The 19,360-nt window shown below is 38.1% G+C and overlaps 1 protein-coding gene across 1 annotated transcript in view; it reads right to left on the bottom strand.

Moving 5' to 3' along the window:
• The window catches only part of PDXDC1 (pyridoxal dependent decarboxylase domain containing 1), a 45,446-nt gene that overhangs the window by 10,812 nt on the left and 15,274 nt on the right, over nucleotides 1-19,360 (bottom strand). Inside the window, exons 5-18 of the mRNA XM_034783887.1 lie at nucleotides 18,637-18,783; nucleotides 14,660-14,849; nucleotides 12,576-12,644; nucleotides 11,604-11,682; nucleotides 10,616-10,700; nucleotides 9,737-9,785; nucleotides 9,534-9,635; nucleotides 9,186-9,311; nucleotides 7,050-7,100; nucleotides 4,791-4,854; nucleotides 4,288-4,376; nucleotides 2,189-2,294; nucleotides 908-1,079; nucleotides 58-176 (exon numbers count right to left, since the gene is read on the bottom strand). Coding sequence (XP_034639778.1) covers nucleotides 58-176; nucleotides 908-1,079; nucleotides 2,189-2,294; nucleotides 4,288-4,376; nucleotides 4,791-4,854; nucleotides 7,050-7,100; nucleotides 9,186-9,311; nucleotides 9,534-9,635; nucleotides 9,737-9,785; nucleotides 10,616-10,700; nucleotides 11,604-11,682; nucleotides 12,576-12,644; nucleotides 14,660-14,849; nucleotides 18,637-18,783 — 1,448 coding nt within the window. The remainder of the gene's footprint in view (nucleotides 1-57; nucleotides 177-907; nucleotides 1,080-2,188; nucleotides 2,295-4,287; nucleotides 4,377-4,790; nucleotides 4,855-7,049; nucleotides 7,101-9,185; nucleotides 9,312-9,533; nucleotides 9,636-9,736; nucleotides 9,786-10,615; nucleotides 10,701-11,603; nucleotides 11,683-12,575; nucleotides 12,645-14,659; nucleotides 14,850-18,636; nucleotides 18,784-19,360) is intronic.

The following is a 19,360-nucleotide window of genomic DNA, read 5'->3' as shown; positions in this document are numbered from 1 at the left end:
ATTGAGGGCATTAACCTGATTATTTACAGAACTGATATTACCAACAGTGATAATTACCCAAAGAAAAAGTGAGATCCGATTCCAGTTCATTTAATTTTTTCAAAAGTCCAGTGTTAATTTTCTCTGCTTCTTTCTCTTGTTTGTCATCATTCTTCCCATCACTGTTATACTCATACCTTTAAAATCAAGCCAGAAGACAACAAGCCATTTTATTTTACAATACAAACAAAACAGAACAAATCTGCACTTCTAACATCTTTCAACAATTTACCTACATGTACCTGTAAACTTGTGTAGTGGGTGAAGTTTGAATAGTGATAGCAACCAACCAAGTTGGAGAAAATTTGGTAATGTTTGCAGTTGAAGGAAAAGCATTTTTGGATACAGAAAAATTTCTTTAATAGCTTTTTGGAAGTATTGTATTGATAATGGCTCAGCTCTTTCTGACCACAGAGGAACCTTAATGATAATGATCTCCAATATATGAGCAGCACTGTATTTGCCAAAAGAGACAAATAAGTTCTACTACTGATTAAAGATAAACTGACTGCAGTGGTAGGCTAAATACATAAGGTACACAGGTACATTAACGTTTACTACAAATGATCCAGAAGGCTCCTTAAATTCTACTTGTTAACTCAATTATTTTGGCAAACCAGGTCTTTAACTCCTAGGAAGTTCCAAACTCCTAAGTAATTTCACAAAATTCAGACATCCTCTTAAGAAAGTGTAGTTTATTCACAAGTCAGTTAAGGAAATTGCAGCTGTGCCATAAGCCAGATTTTGCTGGTCCAAAGGATCACTAGTGAAGACGGCACTTATTCTCTCTGCTGAAGGTACTGTCTATCCAAATGTCTCTTGAAGTAAAGCTCAAACAATGTCATGTCTGGAGCTACCTAACACTTACCTTACAACACCTAGTCCTGGCCAGCTGAGGTCTTCAATATATGACAAGCCTACTGTTCTTTTCACTTCTTGCTCAAATTCCTCTCTTAGCTGCAGTGTGCATGTCAGTATTGATATCTTCATTTTCAAGCAGTCCACCAACTGATCTACATCTTGTACTTCAGTTCCTAAAACTGAAGAGCTAATGAATTAGCATGTGAATTACTGAATTGACAGAGTTTTCCTATGTTAGATACAGTAAGACAGGTGTCATGGTTACGTATATTTATAGATAACCCACTTTACAAGCCAATCCTAAAATTAAATAATGTTCAAAAATCATATTATCTTAATCTGTATGCTGAAGGCTGTTTTTCTTCAGCTTGCCATTCACTGAAAACACTCAACACATCAAAATGGCTGGAGTCAAATATTAAGGAGAAAAAAATACGCTAACTGTAATACCAATACATTGATTTTCTGATATTCTAAAGTAATAATGGTAGTTAGCAACAGGAAATCCCTCCCTCTAGAGCCAAAAGGTTACAAAAAAGATCAATCAGCTTCAGTTTTAATTACAAAGTTCAGTATCACCAAACTAAGGTTACTCATTCAACTGGAATCCCTTGTTCTGTCATTTAATTTCTAATTTAAAAGTTCTTCCCAGTAGCTACCTCCATCTCTCTGTAACATCAGAGCCTACACCCTCTTCTAGGAGAGAGAGGGAAAAAGTTTTCTTTACAGTACTAACGAAAATAACCAAGCTTTAATGGATACTATTTTCTTCTTCCAATTAGTCTATTATATTCTAAACATGGGCTCAGTTCCTGTGTCTAATCATCTGAATAAGCAGACCAAATTCTTCCTTCATTCTGTAAGTAGATGAGAGAGGGAAAGGCAAGGATATTTCATCTCCAATGTTTCTGTATTCTGACAGTTTAAGACAGGAACATTACTTAGCTTCGTACTTTGTTCTCACCAGTAAATGTAGACAGTATAAAGTAAAAGGTTTTACAGACGTGGTGCAACATAATGCTATACAAGATGACAAAGCTACCGGAAATTCAGCTACTTCTAACGTAACTGCTACCAAGGCACAATAGAATATTGAAGTTGTTTTTGTAGTGTTAAAACAGCCTCTCAATATAAAAATAAGGAAAAAAGCAAAGCCAAGGAGAACAGATTTAAACATACAGATGTTTTACACATGCAGAATATTTACAATTTTAAATAGCAAATTCCAATTTTTTTCACCTCAGGATGAAATATCTATGTAAATGGCTAAATTAAGTGACTCATTTACCTGCAGAAGTCATTAATGGGCTAAAACGTACACATGTGCCTTCATCTTCTAGTTCTACCACATCAACTCCACTGGCAGGCACTAACTGTGCCAACTGTTCACCTAGCTGAAGAGACAAGGCAAAATTAGAGGAATTTATTGAGCATTAATTTCTCATTATTGCCAACTTGCATTAGACTGTTCCCGTAGTTTCAACGAACCATTTGTCTGTTAAATTGTCCCTAGTAAGGTTTCTCTCTCTTTACTTCTTAAAAGAGAACTATTCATTATTCCTTGAAGCACAGTAAAATTTTTGCTGTGAGCTAAAACAAACAAAAAAGTTGCACACTTATATTAACAAAATGAAAACCTACTTCACAATTTCTAAGCAAACCACAAAATGTGTAATTTTTTCAGTGGTTATTGCAAGATGGTTACTGCCTCTCCCATAAAGCAGGAATATGTTTACTTCCAAAATAATGAGTTTAAAAACAAAATCATGCACTGTTTGTTTAAAAGTACATTTTAGTAGGAGTTCTACTAGTAGCAGCTGGAGAAAAAGAAGAGGGACGGAGAGGAGGCCCAGAGGACCCTGTTTACCTGGAAAGAAGACAATGGACAGAGGCGGGGTCTGGGGCCGGTGATATCAGATGCCCAGCTGGGAAGCAAGGGGGCTCTGGACTGGAGAGGGGGAGCAGGCAGAGCTCACCTGGATGCAGGGGAGACTGGGATGTGCTTTGCTGAGGGAGGCCAAGCCTGAGGGTCACAGGGTTTCCTGTGCTGTGTTCAGTCGCTCAATAAACCCTCCTGTTTTACGCTGCCTGAGAGTCACTCCGGTCTAGAGAACAGGGTTGCATCAACCCCTTCGGGGGGGTGGAGGCCCCAGGGGTCCAAAGCGAGTGGACTCCCTGAGGGGGCCCATGGCGGGAGACAGACGTGCTAAGGCTCAGAGAGGTGTGGCTCCAGGAGGTGGAGGGCCTTGACCCCGAGAGAGAGTGGACCCCCGAGAAGGGCTGTCTCACTGAAAAGGGCACCCCGCACAGGGCCAAGAGTGGGCATGATCTGTGAGTCCGTGACATTTCCTCCTTCCTCTAGTGCTTGTATAATAAAAAGATTCATAAACCTAGACTGGAATAGGGAAGTAGATACAAAGTTTCTAAGGGTACATCTACACTACAGCGGGGAGTCGATTTAAGATACGCAAATTCAGCTACGTGAATAGCGTAGCTGAATTCGACGTATTACAGCCGACTTACCCCGTTGTGAGGACGGCGGCAAAATCGACTTCTGCCGCTTTTTGTCGGCGGCGCTTACTACCACCTCCGCTGGTGGAGTTAGAGCGCCGATTCGGGGATCGATTGTCGCGTCCCGACGGGACGCGATAAATCGATCCCCGAGAGGTCGATTTCTACCCGCCGATTCAGGCGGGTAGTATAGACCAGGCCTAAGATTGAGTGGAAACTGGCATTTCAAATGGATGTCAAAAGTAAATCAGCTGATCTTGCTGTAGTTCTTGATGTGCCAAAATTACTAGTAAGCAGTTTAACACCTTAAATTTTAGCTTACTCCACTTCTGAGCAGTAGAAACCTAGACAGGTTTTTGTGGCAAGAGGGAAGAGACACTCACTCCTCTCCTAGGATATTGGACTCCCTAATACAGGACATCCCGCACCTCCCAAAAGTACCAACTTAAAATGGAGACATAACTGTTGCAAAGTGACAGCAACATAACTCTCAGATCTGCTTTTTTTTTTTTTAAATGCCTGAGGAAAAACTAAATTTATTTAATCTCAGTATCTCAGTGGCCTAAAGAAACAAAACACACACCTCTTGAGGTATGCAAGAATTAAGAGAATCATTGTTTTCATCATAATTATTTTGTACTTTAAAACATATGAAAGACAACAGGTTGCCAGTGCTTCAGACTAAAACCATCTTTTTTAATCCCCAAAACTCTGGTATCCTATGTGAAATCAGCCTGCAAATAGCCATTTGGTGGCAACTGTCACTACTGACCTAGTCTGTTCTAGGTTATATAATTCCCGGAGGCACCCAATCCTCCTCTCTGTTTTACAGAACATCTATTTTAGTTCTTAAGAGAAATGAACATCAAATCTTACCCACTGATTGAACGTGTCACAAATATGTCTCTCATTGCTGGTTATAGGGTGTTGAATTATAGATGCCGGTCCAGCGTGTAGCATCTGATCTGAACCCAAAGAGACAAAAATCGCAGAGACAGTTTCATTTATTTAAACTAAAGCAAAAGGCAATTTTTTTAGACAAAACATTTTTATGAAATTTTATGAAATCTAGGAAAATTAAACTCTATTTGACCTCAAAAGGGCAAACATGGGATTTAAAAAGATATCATTCCAAAAGCAATTATAGCATTGAAATGTATTTATTCTAACGATTTGTAATCACCTTCCATTGTCTCAATGCAATGGAACTCTGCAACAAGAGTACAATTTATGAGGTGGTTCTAATCACTACTGTATAAACAAAACTTGTTTTATGTTCAGACTAATTAGAAAAAGTGCACAATGTAATGTACCTAATAAAACTAGCTTATTGAATTAATAGATCTGAAATCATCATGTTTTGTCTATAAGTTACACACCTATATTTGGAAGTTCTGGGGAAAACTTGAATACCACTACAGGAGAGCTAAATTCATCTTCAACCTAAAAATGGAATTAAAAAATCCATGTTGTTATGAAAACACTTAAAACAGCTTTATTGTTGTAGGTACAAAACTGACAGTAGAGACCACCACATCATTTGGTTTTGTCAGTATTAACAATGTTCTAGTTTCCGTAACGTTTTGACTCAGTACTAACAAAAAATTAGCTCATCATAAAACTTTGTGTAAATGATCTGGAAAAAGAGGGAAACAGTGAGGAAACAGACAGTACAAAATTACTCAAGATAGTTAAGTCCAAAGCAGACTGCAAAGAGTTACAAAGGGATCTCACAAAACTGGGTAACAAAATGGCAGATGAAATTCAATGTTGATAAGCATAATCCCAACTACACATACAAAATGATGGAGGCTGAATTAGCTGTTACCACTCAAGAAAGAGATCTTGAAGTCATTGTGGATAGTTCTCTGAAAACTTCCACTGAATGTACAGCGGAAGTCAAAAAAGCCGAATATTAGGAACCATTAGGAAAGGGATAGATAATAAAAGACAGTAAATATGCCACTATATAAATCCATGGTACACTCAGACTTTGAATACTGTATGCAGTTCGGGTGGCCCCATCTCAAAAAAAGACATGTATTAGAAATGGAAAAGGTACAGAGAAGGGCAAGAAAAATTATATGGAACAGCTTCCATATAAGGAGAAATTAAAGAGAGAATATTCAGCTTGAAAAAGTTGACTAAGGGGGGGATGTGACAGATCTGTAAAATCATAAATGGTGTGGGGAAAGTGAAAGCGTTATTTACCCATTCACATAACACAAGAATCATGGGTCACCAATGAAATTAATAGGTAGCAGGTTTAAAAACAAACAAAAGGAAGTACTACACACAATATGATCAAGCTGTGGTACTCGATGCCAGGGGATGTTGTGAAGCCCAAAAGTATGACTAGGTTAAAAAAAAAAGAACTAGATAAGTTAGATAGGTCCATCAATGGCTATTAGCCAAGATGGTCAGGGATGCAACCCCAAGTTCTGGGTGTCCCTAAGCCTCTGACTACCAGATGCTGGGACTAAACAATGAGAGATTGATCACTTGATAATTGCCCTGTTCTGTTCATTCCCTCTGACAGGTTAGAAGACAGGTTACTGGGCTAGTTGGACCAGTGGTCTAACCTAGTATAGCCACTCTTATATTCTCAATATATACACGAACATAGCAAAGTAAACTACCCCTCACATAAAAAGGGATTGTATTCTATTTCAGTTACATACAACTGAATTTTGGGCACTATAAAAGTGAAAAATGTGAATATATTCACTGACAGGCATTTCATTTTTTTTTTTTAAATAGCTTTAATTTTCCTTGGTGCTCTATGAGCAAAGTTTTTTGCATAAATCTCTCTGAATAGATAATTGAGCTGTTCAATGACATAGTAGATGCTATCAAGAACATATACAGTGGGAAGGTGGAATGGCTACAGTGGATCTCCATAACTCACGAGTTCTAAAAGATTATTTTCACAAATGAAATTACTTTGTCACTCACAGTGATCTGTGGTCATTTGTTTTCCAAGAAAACTAGCATGAATACAGTATTTATTCCAATACACAAAGGGTCAGATCAATAAAAATATCTGTTGAATAGGGCATCTTTTCGACTGAAACTGGATTAGAATCAGCTGCATTAAACATAACTAATTTAAAAACTAGAATGTTCAATTAAGAGCAGTGTTTTTTTTTTTTTTTAAACAAACATCACTCTCCTGTATCATAACACCCTCACAGCAGGACAACTACTTTGTCTACAGATATAAGAACATTCACGCTATATCTACATCTGGCCAGGGTACTGCTAAATCCATAGTCAAGAATGAATTTCAAATATAAAAAAGTGCACCATAAAAGAATATTGAATAAGTTTTAATACATTAAGCGCTACCCAGCAACACAGAGGCAGCCTCTGAGCATTATATCCATAGCTTGAGTGTGCGTAGAGAGAAACAGCAATGGGACAAGGAATACAACCTAGGGACCAAGTCTTGCTGTATGCAAATAAATTTATGCAATTCCATTGACACTTTAAGGGATAATTTCAGTAGTCAGAATGATACCACCACCACGGCTGTGGGTAGGGTCACATTTTTTTAAAGATAATTGGTTTCACAAAAATTTTGATATTTAATAACCACCAGTTGCTAAACTACTCCAAGTACTAAAGGCAGGTTGTACCGAAGTTTTAATGAAATCCATGTTCTTCAAGTTTTCCAGCAACCTCTGACTCTAAAGAACAAAAGGATAAAAAAAAAACAAAGATTTTTTGGTTTAAAATTACTTTTCACGGACAGAGACAACACTAACTCAACATCCATAAGTGTGAGCTTACATTTACAAAGTTTAAATTTAGGATGCTACAAACAAGAATCTCTGTCTAATTATTATTACCAATATCATGGAATTTTAACAGTATATTATTTAGGAAAATGGTTTTTGTAGGATTCAAACATGTGCATATATGTATATACCTAAGCTTTGTGGATAAAAATTACATTTTATTTAGTCCGTTCAAAAGACTGTGGATGTATAAATTCCCACATACTAATGGGAGAAATTAGCACCTATGGACAACAGTCAGCCCTTGGGTGCTTGTATACAGCTCCCATTAACTTCAACTGGGCATCAAACACCTGAAAAGAATTAGCATCTATGTGAAGAAGGATTATAGTAATCTATTGGTTATAGTTAAGGCTACGTTTTAGTCACGGGTATTTTTAGTAAAAGTCACGGACAGGTCATGGGCAGTAAACCAAAATTCACAGCCCATGACCTGTCCATGACTTACTATATACACCTGACTAAAACCTGGGGGAGGGACTGCCCGAGGGTGCTCGGGAAGGGTAGCCCGGATGCTGGGGTGGGGTGGAGAGCAGGCTGCAGGTCCCCCGCTGGCGCTGGGGGGGGGGGGGGGGGGGGGGGGCACACGGCCAGCTGTGTGGGACCCCAGCCGGTGCTGGGGAGAGGGAGGGGGCAGGCAGTGGAACGTGGCCCGGGACCCCCGCTGGGGATGGGGATGGGGTGAGGGGAGCAGGCTCCCTACCTTGCTGTGCACCCACCTCCCACCCCCAGCAGCAGCAGAGTTTGGGTATGGGAGGGGGTAGGGGGGACTCCCCGGAAGTGGCGACATCCCCCTCGCTCAGGTCCTAGGCAGAGGTGTGGCCAGGCAGCTCTGTGTGCTTCCTCCACCCAGAGCGCTGGTTTCGCAGCTCTCACTGGCTGGGAACCTTGGCCAATAGGAGCTGCAGAGGTGGTGCCTGCAGGTGGAGGCAGCACGCAGAGCTGCCTGGCCATGCCTCCGCCTAGGACCTGAGCGAGGGGAATGTTGCTGCTTCTGGGGAGCCCCCCAGGTAAGTGCCGCTTACAGCCTGCCTCACCGTGTCCCGTGCCCCAATCCCCTGCCCCCTCCCACACCCAAACTCTGCTGCTGGGGGTGGGGTGGGCACAGTGGCCCGAGACTGCCCCAGCAGCAACCAGTGCAGGGACTGCCTGAGCTGCCCCTGAGCCAGGTGCACCAGCCGCTGCAAAAAGTCAGGTAGGTCACGGTAAGGCACGGAATCCGTGACAAAGTCGTAGCCTTAGTTATGGTCAAATAGTCTCTCTCATGTATAGTATCTCAGTTTTCACTGAAGAGCTATAACTTCTAAACAGTTCTTGCTACTGCATTTAAGAAACCCTCAGTACTTCCATTTGGAACCCCTTGGTGTTTTTTTACCTTGAGATAGCTATCTCAATGCAAAATCCTAGTGGAGACAGGACATGGTTAGTTTTTATCTCACTGTATCTTGTCAAGGTCTACCCCTATACTCCTCACCTGGGTTTTTTACCTTGATGTAGCTAGTCAGGGTAAAAACTACCCGTGACCTGTATCCACTAGGATTTCACTTCGCAATTCCTAATTTCCCTCCCTCCCCGTAAAGAGGACATAGCCTAAAAAGAAGTGCCAATACTGTAGCTATCAACATGGCTGGTCTTAGTATAGTATGCACTAATACAACACCTTCAGCATATTTGGCAACAATTCTCACTTTATTTCAGATCCGCTGCACCTGTTTTTGAGATGCTTCATCATATTCAGAAATTTATTTTAAAATGGTTATCAAAGTGGTCTCAAATAAAGAGGTGGGTATTTATATAGTGCTATTGATGCCCAGATGACAGTAACCAAACCAGACACTGCCATTTAAACTAACTTTCTGTCTGGAGAATGAACTTACTCAAGTAAGATGGTAGAAAGATTCTTAATAAGATCCCTCTGCCCACACTCAGAAATGCAAAAGTTAGCACGTCATTTGAAGACTAACTACTTCTTACCAGCTGAGATGCATGCTTTATTCTCTCTACAATCCCATCATGTCCCAGGTACTGCAAGGATAGCCACAGGGGCAGGGCACGGAGTTTCTCTACTGGCTGACTTGATGTCAGGCCTGCAGCTAAGGACTAAAGGCAAGAAAGAATACGGTCACTGAATAACTAAAATTACAACACAATCTGATTTATTCTAATGATAGCACAAAAACATATCACAACATTAACAAAAGGATCTTTTGCAACTTATTGTTTATTTAGGCATCTATAAAGGAACAAAAGATCATGTCATGGTTGCAGTTTTAAAGTCTCTAGTATCTAAATATTCATTAAAAAAAAAAAAGTCAAAGCTACCAAAGAAGGATCCTCGTGTCTGTAGAGTGTCACTGCAGGTACTGCTGGGAGACCCAACCAGGAACCCAGAGTAAGAGTCATGCTGTCACATTTTGTTGCAGCCTAAAGAGGAAACATTTAAGTTTATTATGGGCCACCTAAATTTTAATTATGTAACAACTTTAAAGTCTAGAGCATTATACTTATGACACACCAATACATACCAGTACTGAAGAGGAGACATAACCTAAAGCCAAAGTTGCCAAATTCACTCTGGAAAGGAAAACAGTCTTAGCTAAATTAATTATTTACAGCTTTTCTTCAACTAAAAGATAGCATTTTAATCTTCATTTTAAATATTTCATGCAGTTGTATAAAAGGAAGTCATTTTTGTTCATGTATTTTTATTGCACATAAAGTAGAGACTGCAATTTAATATTCCAGAATTCAGACACGAAAATTTCATTTTAGTCTAGATATCAGTCCAACTTTTTAGAGATATTAATCCATCCTGTGCTAATCATACTTCATCAGTAGGATTCTGTCAATAATTCACAAAATGTCATAAATGTATGGTACACAACTGTGTACAGTGGTAGCTCAGGGCCAAATAGGTAACAGGCTCTGTCTGAGGGACTCGCAGGCTAAAAGCAGGGGCTCCTCTATTAACACTACTTATTCTGTTACTCCTGTTCTCAATCATGCTGCCTATTGCACCAGTTTTCTTAGCCACCACATGTCCTTTATTCCCCTAAATTTCATCTCTTCAAGCATTCCAGCCTCCCTTCACTAACTGTTACCTTGTGTCTTGTCTCATTTAGATTCCAAGCACTTCAAAGCAGGGGCAGGTTACTCACATCCATATACTGACTCCATGCTGAGTAATTACATATACACGAATAACCTTTTGCAACAAAACAGTGACATCTGCAGGACTCTAAATTTTGTAGAGTGGCAAATTTATGTTGGCATATAAAACATTTAATAATGGCAAAACAGCTGTGGACATTAGAGCATGTTAGCTATGGAATTACAAGTTGCACCATTATCAGAAGTTTCATTAGTGAATATGATTACACAGAAAGAAGTCTGAAGTTCTGTACCCTTCTACATGTAGCCACATGTTATACTGCTCACAAAGTTCTTTCAGTCGCCCAAGCTTGTCTGTATGACCTGCTCCTGGTGTACCTGAATTGAAAGGGGAAAAAAAGTCACTTTAAATATCAAATGTGTAAGTCAGCAAACATATAAACTTTGATTGTGCGGTGTTTTTTTTCTTTTCATTAGAAATTCAAGTCTTATCTTCTTGATGGACTCAGGAAGAAGTGGAGAGAGAGCTAGTGCAGTTATGACATTGGAAGTTCAACTTGATTGACTGAGAATGTGATTCATATTCATAGTATTCATAGTATTTAAAGCTCTGTGTTTTCTTATCTATTTAATTAAAAGTACTTGGGAGACTAGATGTCACAAGCATTCAAAAACTCAGCCATTTCTATTAAAAAAAAGTTCAATACACCTAATTCATCAAAGAATGACCTCTGCCAAAATAAAGAAAACCCTTATTATTTCTAAAGGGAAAAAGCAAGCACAGCACTTCCTTCCCACCTCCACTTACCAAATAAATAAATAAATAAAATAAACCTTTCCTCACTAAAGAGGAATTGAAACATTTGCTCAATTATTCATTCAGAGAAAGTTAATTTTTGAGGTTAATGGCATGTACAACACCATAGAAAGGTTCTTGGTCAGCTTTAGAATCCCATTCTTCAAAAGCTAAGCTTTGCTCACTAAGGAACAACCTGTGGAGCCCTAAGTCATGCAAGCACGCCCGCTGACATAAATAGAACTACTTTTATGGAGTAAGTTCTCATGAGTGTTAATAACGTTGTACAATCTGGTCCTAAGTCACTCCTTTAAATAATTTCTTGGACAGCTAAATATTATGCAGTCACCATGATATTCTGTATCAAGGAACAGATGATCTACTCTAGCACAAGTCATCAATATTATCTACAATTCCAAGTTCTAAAAAATACATACTAATTTTTCTAGGATACTGTTTTACTACTATCTGATCAGAATACTTACCAGCATTCGCCACTAGTAATAGTGGCAGCTTTCCAAAGTTAATATCGTCTTTAATTAGTCTGTCCAATAAAGCAACATCCTGTCACCAATAAGAAAAAATATAAACACAGATATAGACACACAGTACATAATATGTTCCTGTTGAACTGGAAAATTGGGGTTTCTAAAAGTAGCACAGAATAGTATCCTGACATTTTAAAAGCTGATCCACTGATTAAATTCTTAATACCTTCTTGTCTGAGTTTTCAATTTCCCCATTTCCACATAGCCCCAAAGACAAAAAAGGTCAAATACACCATAAATACACAGATAAAATAGGAGCTTTTAAATTCATTGAATTTACACTGGACATAATTCTACTGAAGAAACCTATTTAATTTATACTCTTCTTCTTAAGAAGCATGGACTCAACAGTACTTTCCAATGCTACAAGCTCAGAATGTCTTTCTATTGCCTTCAATGGGCATTATATTGGGTCATGGTATACTTAGGGTTCATCTTTCCACTCTAAAAATCAGACTTTTGTAACACAAACTTCCATGGACTTTTATTTGTGTGAATCTATTAAAACACAAGGAAAAGTTTAATAATTCATCACAATGTCATACACAGCAACAAAAAAGTTTAGTGTTCAAGCCTAAACTTCTCCTTTAAAAATTTATCTTCGAGGGTCTACATATTTCCAGAGTCTCAAACTAGAAAGCCCTTACTGACTGCACCAAAATACACACTGCAGATAATAAGTACAGAGTTCAGGATACAAGTGCTACACGTATTTCTGATTTGATTACTTTTAAGAGAATAAGGCCAATTAATAGCCAATGTTCTGTTACATCTACACCGAGAAAGCTCAGAGGATGAAAAAGTCAAACATTCACCACTCTTTCCTAACAACATTCTCAAATCATTCTTTAAGTGTTCTGCAAAGCAAAAAGAAAAGGTCAGTTTAAAAAGACAATGCCCAAAACTTACCATCTGATGTTGGGATCCAAACATGGTGTTACAAGGCACGCGGCACATGCATGAAAGGGGCAACCCAAGCTGCAAAGAGAAAGATGGAATTTGAACAACTCACACATGATTTATGTTACTCATTTAAACTGCTCACAGAACTACAAGGAGGAATAAAAAAGAAGCCATTGAAAGAAGCAAACACATAGTGACAGAGGCTCTGCTACCAAGTGATTTTCCTTGCATTTTAAAAATGAGTTTTCTGCTAGAACTTCTGATCAGACTAAGAGTGGAGAAAAGGAAGAGAGTGAGACCACTGTAAAGTAACAAAAAAGTTGTAAAATAACAGTTAGCTTTTAACATGAGTAAGGGGAAGTAGACAATAAGTCAAACCTGGACATTTTTCAGAGTTTGTATCTTGTCTGCAGGACTGCACTACAAGTGGGCACAGATAAAACACTAATCTTCACCAAGGAAATGAGGCTGCTCACAATGGACTCAATCACGCTCAGTCCAGAGCACTTTGGCCTTAATCCAGCAAACATTTAAGCACATGAGTAGGCCTATTGAAGGTGTGTGTATATTATTTATTTATTTATTATATATATATATATATATATATATATATATATATATATATATATATATTCACTTATGCAAAATTATTATTGCATAGTAGAGAGTTAAGACAAGAAATTTTCATACAATTTATGCGATATAGTGCATATATTTTTACAACATTCTGTTGTATATAATGTTGGCCTTTTTTCAAAAGATTAAATTTAAAAACCACAATTTATCTTATTCAGGACCTATCTACAAGCTCGCTATTCCAAGTAAAAATTCAGTGAGATTAATTTTTTCAAAGAACTTGGATGCAGAAAAATATTCCTAAGAAAAAGTAAAGTTCAACAGTAAATTGAGACATCTTTCAGTAATGCTTTAGTGATAATACCATTTCAAACAAGAAGCTCGTCATGCAAAAGAAAATGATTATTATACTGAAATGTCTACATGAAAGCAGGAACAATCACCCTTAATAAAATATCAGATGCAATTGTTTCATACAAAAAGTTCAGAAAATTCTTCTCTACAACTCTCACATCATCACTGCTGGAATATACAAACTGTGTGCAATTAGAAAACATTATCTTGCTGTCCAGATGAATATTGTAAACTAGAACCCTATGGCTCCATTCTGGGCTATTTTAGTTTATTCCCAATAGGTTTATGTTCTTTATGTTTTGGAATTGCTTTGGAATCTTATAATTAATAAAACAGTCTTACAAACTTATAACATTATGTTTTATTATCGTTTTTGCAGATTTTTTGGTTGGCTTCAGGGCATGGTTGTTCCCTTCCTTGGCTGGCTTCAGGACAATCTTATTTGTGATTTTCATTGTTTATTCATACATCAGTTATTACTAACTTTGATTAAAAGATAAAATTTAGAAGCGTCAAGGAAGTTGTGCTTAAAAAACTAAAAAAACCCCACCTAAAATAAACTAAAATATAATATATATATAGGACCATTAGGACACTACAAGAAAACTTAAGTTCAGTGTGCACGTACACACACACAAACTTAAAGAAAAAAAAAATTCTAGAAACGCTATTTGTTCCACAAGCTGGGAAGGAAAAGAGGGAGAAGGGTATTTCTGTTATTTAACAATTCAGAAGAGGCTCAGATACCAGGATGATGAGGGCCATGTGAATGCACAAATAGCACTGTTGCAGACACAGCATGCTCAGCCACCTGAGAGTCAGAGAACCTCACTTCGCTCAAAAAGATCCTCTCTGGTTGACAGAGTATCACTGGCAAACTGAGTAAAGCCCCATTGAGAGGTCAGCAGTGGAGGCTCTAGAATGGAGATAAATGAAGGACCTTCTAGTTACAACAGGGATGGAAAGGCAATCCTCCATCCACCCATTACTCACCTGCAACAACCCACACAAAAAGTGTGCTGCTTCTGCAACATAACAATCTCTAACTGTGAACCTCTAGAGCCATTCTCAAAATCTAGCTAGGCTGCCACTAGGCAGGATGATGCCTGCAAGGTTCTATATGCAGCAAAGACTCAAAACTTTACACTAAAACTACTTACCTGATTGCAGAGAGTTTGGCCCAAGCCTGTTCTGGCTGCAGAACTAATGTATATAACAGGCTGCTTATTATATAACACATTGAATCCTTCTACTGTGTAGTCTTCGTAGCAAGAGTGAATAACAAGCCTACAGACTTTTAAGAGACCTTCACGATCATCTTCATGGTAATAAGCTGACCCGTTTTCATACCTGTAAGACAAACCAACAGAAACAGTCCTAGTTTAGTTAGTGTGTGTAAATACTGAGCAGTTATACAAGTGCTTTCTATCTCAGGCTATGTCTACACTACCGCAGTAAGTCGACGTACCTTAGGTCGAGTTACCACGGGGTCGACAGGAGAAAATCTCCTGTCAACTTATCTTATTCTTCTTGTTGGGAGTAGAGTAGAGGGGTTGACTGGAGAGTGATCTGCCATCGATTTGGCGGGTCTTTATTAGACCTGCTAAATCATCGATCTCAGAGCGTAGATCCCTGCCATAGTGTAGACCTGCCCTCAGATACTCTATGAAGAGGTACATCAGTATAATCATTGGGCATATGAAACTGAGGCACAGAAAGGCTAAGTACGCTGCCCAAGACCAGAGTCAAAATTAGACCTCAGGAATTCCTTGCTTCCAATCTTCTGCTTTGTCTCTGCTATATTACATTTATTGGTTTAAATAGCATCTGAAACAAAAGTATCTAAGTGCTGTTATATGTTAGTATGTTTTGGCTCCTCATTAAATTAGAAGCTCTATCCAACCCCAGAACATTACAAATAAAACGAAGCCAAGATAGAAATCAGATGAAGGGCAAATCGTTAATTCTAGTTTTATAAGGTTTTAATTTGATCTCCCCCATCCAGTCCAGAAAAACGTTATTATATCACAGGAGTTTGTGACTCCAGGAGACAAAGATTATGAAAAAAAGATTCAGAGGATCATGGTTCTGACACGAATAGTGGAAGTGACCTTTGGAGAGCTAAAGAGAGGGTAAAGGAAAAAAGAAAAAAAAAATTTATTAAGGTAAGGGAGAGCACGGTAAACTATATTGGCACAGACCGAGATTAGTAACTATGAAAGCTTACTTTACATTCTATTTCTATTTACAGTTACAACGAAGTAGATGAGGGGACTTGGGCAAGAAAACCACTCTTTAAAATCCTCAAAGTTTGTAAAAATATTTTCTCAGACTTATATGCACTGAATGAAACCACCAGATCATAAAATGTAGATGGAAACATCTGAGGAACAGGAAAGATTTTTCACTTTTAAAAAACTCCATTATAAAAATAACCTCAGCAAGTGGGTATGGCTCACATTTGTAAGAATCATAAGAGTCAGTGAGGAGGATGCAATATGATGCAGTTTCAAAGCACAATATTGTAAATCAAGAGTGAAATAGATTTTTTTTTAAAATAGAGTTAAACGTGGACAGGATCTTGCAAACTTTAGTACGAAGCCACTACCAAACAAATCCATAATAGCCAACGTTACTCATATCCTATTTTAACACTCCTTGAAATACAAACAGACTGCCATTTAGTACAATTTATTTAGTTCACTGCCACGTCTACTGCCTAGGAAGTTGGACTACTGGACTACAAATCTGTACAAGCAGTTAATTTGTTTTTATCTCTCTGAACGAAGGATTTTGGCTTCAGCGGTGATATGCACACTAATGTTTAAAAGCCAAGAAGAGACAATAGTGGAATTAGGTATCTAATAAAGGTCTGACAGCTCCAGTATAAAGAAATATAGCCACCTAACTAAAATGAAGGGCCAACAAGAGGAAGAGTAGTACAGGTCAGGATTTATTAAGTGACAAGGAAGTTGGAGTTTTGCTACATCATTTATGTCCAACATGTACATCAATAGTCCTGAATAACCTAAGAGTCGCTCAGTCCATCCCTCAGCTTAAATTTTCAAATCCTGCAGCATCCAGCCTCACCATAAATTACCCAAATGACTGACATTCCATCATGCTTTATAGTAGCCATGAAACCTTTTTGGAGCTGAACTATAAGGTAAGCTAAACATATTTTTAGAAACATTTTAAAAATTATTCATAGACTCTTTGGGATATATCATATAAATGCAGTTGTAAAACCAAATATACCACTCATCTTACCCTACACACCTGTTCCAAGGTCCAGCAGGTATTCACGCTTGATGTGAAATCACTGCTAACGTGCATATTAGGTGTCAGAATGGGACCAACTGCTCCTCTAAGACTGGGTATTAGGACATAAACTGTCAAATAGATGGATTTTTGCTTAACCCATCTGCAGCTCATCTTTGAGCCATGAAACTTAGCCTCATATCCATGTAAGGTTTCAAAAACTTAAAGTTTTTACAAGAGTTTACTAAATAGCTAAATACAGATATTCATTCATCTTATGTTCTACCAACTAGAGAATGCTGATTATATTGGCTCTACAGAAGGTCCATCTGTCACTGTACGCAGCTAAAACAAGCCTTCATTTATCTATAGATGGGGATAATTTGTACCTTTAATAGCTCTATGGCTGGGTCAGTTTTAGTTATTTCCTTTATCGCTTCATTGGTTAATTTAATGAAAAGCCCATGCCTCATTCCTTCCTCCGACAGGAAGGCTCAAATGATTTGATATTGAGACATCTAATGCACAATATATCCTTTTCACATAAGACTAAGATTCCCATCAGGAGCCCCCAAAACCTAAAGAAACGTTGGGATATTAAAGTGAAACAGTTCCTGACTAAATTTGTCTTAAGTTAAAGCTCCCTTCAGATTCTTGGTGTGCGTTCATATAAAAGCCCTTAGTATCATTAATTTCCCCTCCCCTTGCTGCCTTGGCTTTAATAGTACTGAATACTTTAAAACTCAGTTTGCAGACACTCATGGCTAATCAGACCTCTGTGTAAATCCGCTTTGTTGTACCATTTGTCTTTATCAGCGCTCTAGACTATAATCCCATCAGGATGGAGACCAGTTATCAGTTTGTCACTGACCATCCACTGCATACAGCATATAATAGGCATATACTACAATAGCCAGTGCTTTCATGGCAGGGGACTGGCATAAGCCATTCTCTTTGGAGCCAGTCAACATAATATTCCGTCCAGGGTCCCACTGAACACCATGTGGTATCCCTATTACCCTTCCTGCTGTCTGCAAATTAACATCCTGTATTTTACAACATGTCCAAACCATGTTAGTCCAGGGTTAGTCATTCAACCCGGGTCTCAAGAACTGCGCGGATAGGGAATACCTCTAGATTACCATTAAATGAGATATCAGTGAAGCTTTGTCCCACCCAAAAGTTATTTCTTTACCAAATGGGAACTATTTCCCATATTAGCAGCAGCCAGATTTCATTTTAATTTGCAAGTCAACCAGCTCTGGCACCAGAAATGCATTGTTTTCACATATATTAAAGCATATCTCAAGACGAAGGCACTTTGAGTAAGAATCTTACATGAAATTAAGCCATACAAGGAAATAATCTAGTTGTTTGACTAAGTTTCTTTTCACCTGACGTATTTCTTGTACTTTTCTTTCCCCTCCAGTGCTGGATCTAAATTACAAGTTCAGGTAGACCATCAGGAAATACACTGAAAATTCTTCAGCTGTTCTGTACATAAAGACTAAACAAAGTCCAAGGCAGAACCAATGAGAGGTTCGCTGGAAGACCTCTTTTAAAAGCGCTTATAGGCTTTTATATGCTTATATAAATGGATATTCAACCATCTGTCTACCCACTATTGTACTTTGGCCCCTAACTCCATTGTAAATTCCTTATAAAAAACCACTTTTATGACTGGTATATTATTGACAAGTTCTTGGCTTTCAAGAACAGCATCCTGTAAACAAGTGTGCTGTATTTAAGATCTTTCACTGTATCATTAATTTAAGGCATACGGCTATCAAGATAACAAATCATACTTCAGACTTTTTTTTAAAAAAACATTTTTACTACGCAACTGTACATAATAAATAAGCAATTCATGACTTACCTGAAGAGTCTGCAAAGCCACAGGGTGGTGTCCGAAAGGATTCTAGTTGTAAGATTTCTCAGCCTTTCCCTGTTCAGCACTGAAATATAAGCTGCCAGACTATGTCCCAGTAAAGCCATGTGACCTTGTTCTCCAACATTCTGAAGTCTGCAAACCAGAAACATCGTATGAGAATAAGTGTCAGCTTGATGCATGTCATGCATATTTATAATGGGTTTATGTTTTCTCTTTTTACTGGATATGCCCAGAATGTCATAGAACTGGTTAAGATGCAATATTTTCTCAGAATGAAGTATAAAAGAGCCATGTCTACACTAGGAGAGAAGGTGAATTTTAACACATTAATTAACATGTTAAAATCAGTGTAGACACGGCAGTTGTAGTTTAGACACCTTTTAGCTGCTTGAGATAAACTCTATACTCCTTTTTAGGGCTTATCTCAACCTACTAACATATTAAAACTGCAACTACCCTTTTACAATATGATTTTAGTATGCATTAAACATATGCCTAGGCCTGGTATATACACAAAAAGAAAGCAGATGCTATGAAACTTGGAAGTTTAGACTAGATCTTTTCTCATAACTATTATTTATATAACATTTTAAATCTTCAAACAGTTTTGCAAATATTGATCTTCCACACCCCTGTGCAGGTAGGGAGTCTAGTAGTATCACCATTTTATGGAGAAATGGAAGGAGAGAGGTTAAATGTATTGCCCAAG

Source organism: Trachemys scripta, chromosome 10, assembly GCF_013100865.1.
Source record: "Trachemys scripta elegans isolate TJP31775 chromosome 10, CAS_Tse_1.0, whole genome shotgun sequence".
Classification (NCBI taxonomy): Eukaryota; Metazoa; Chordata; order Testudines; family Emydidae; genus Trachemys; species Trachemys scripta.
The sequence above is the reverse complement of the archived record's forward strand: the minus strand, read 5'-3'. Positions and strand labels throughout refer to the sequence as shown.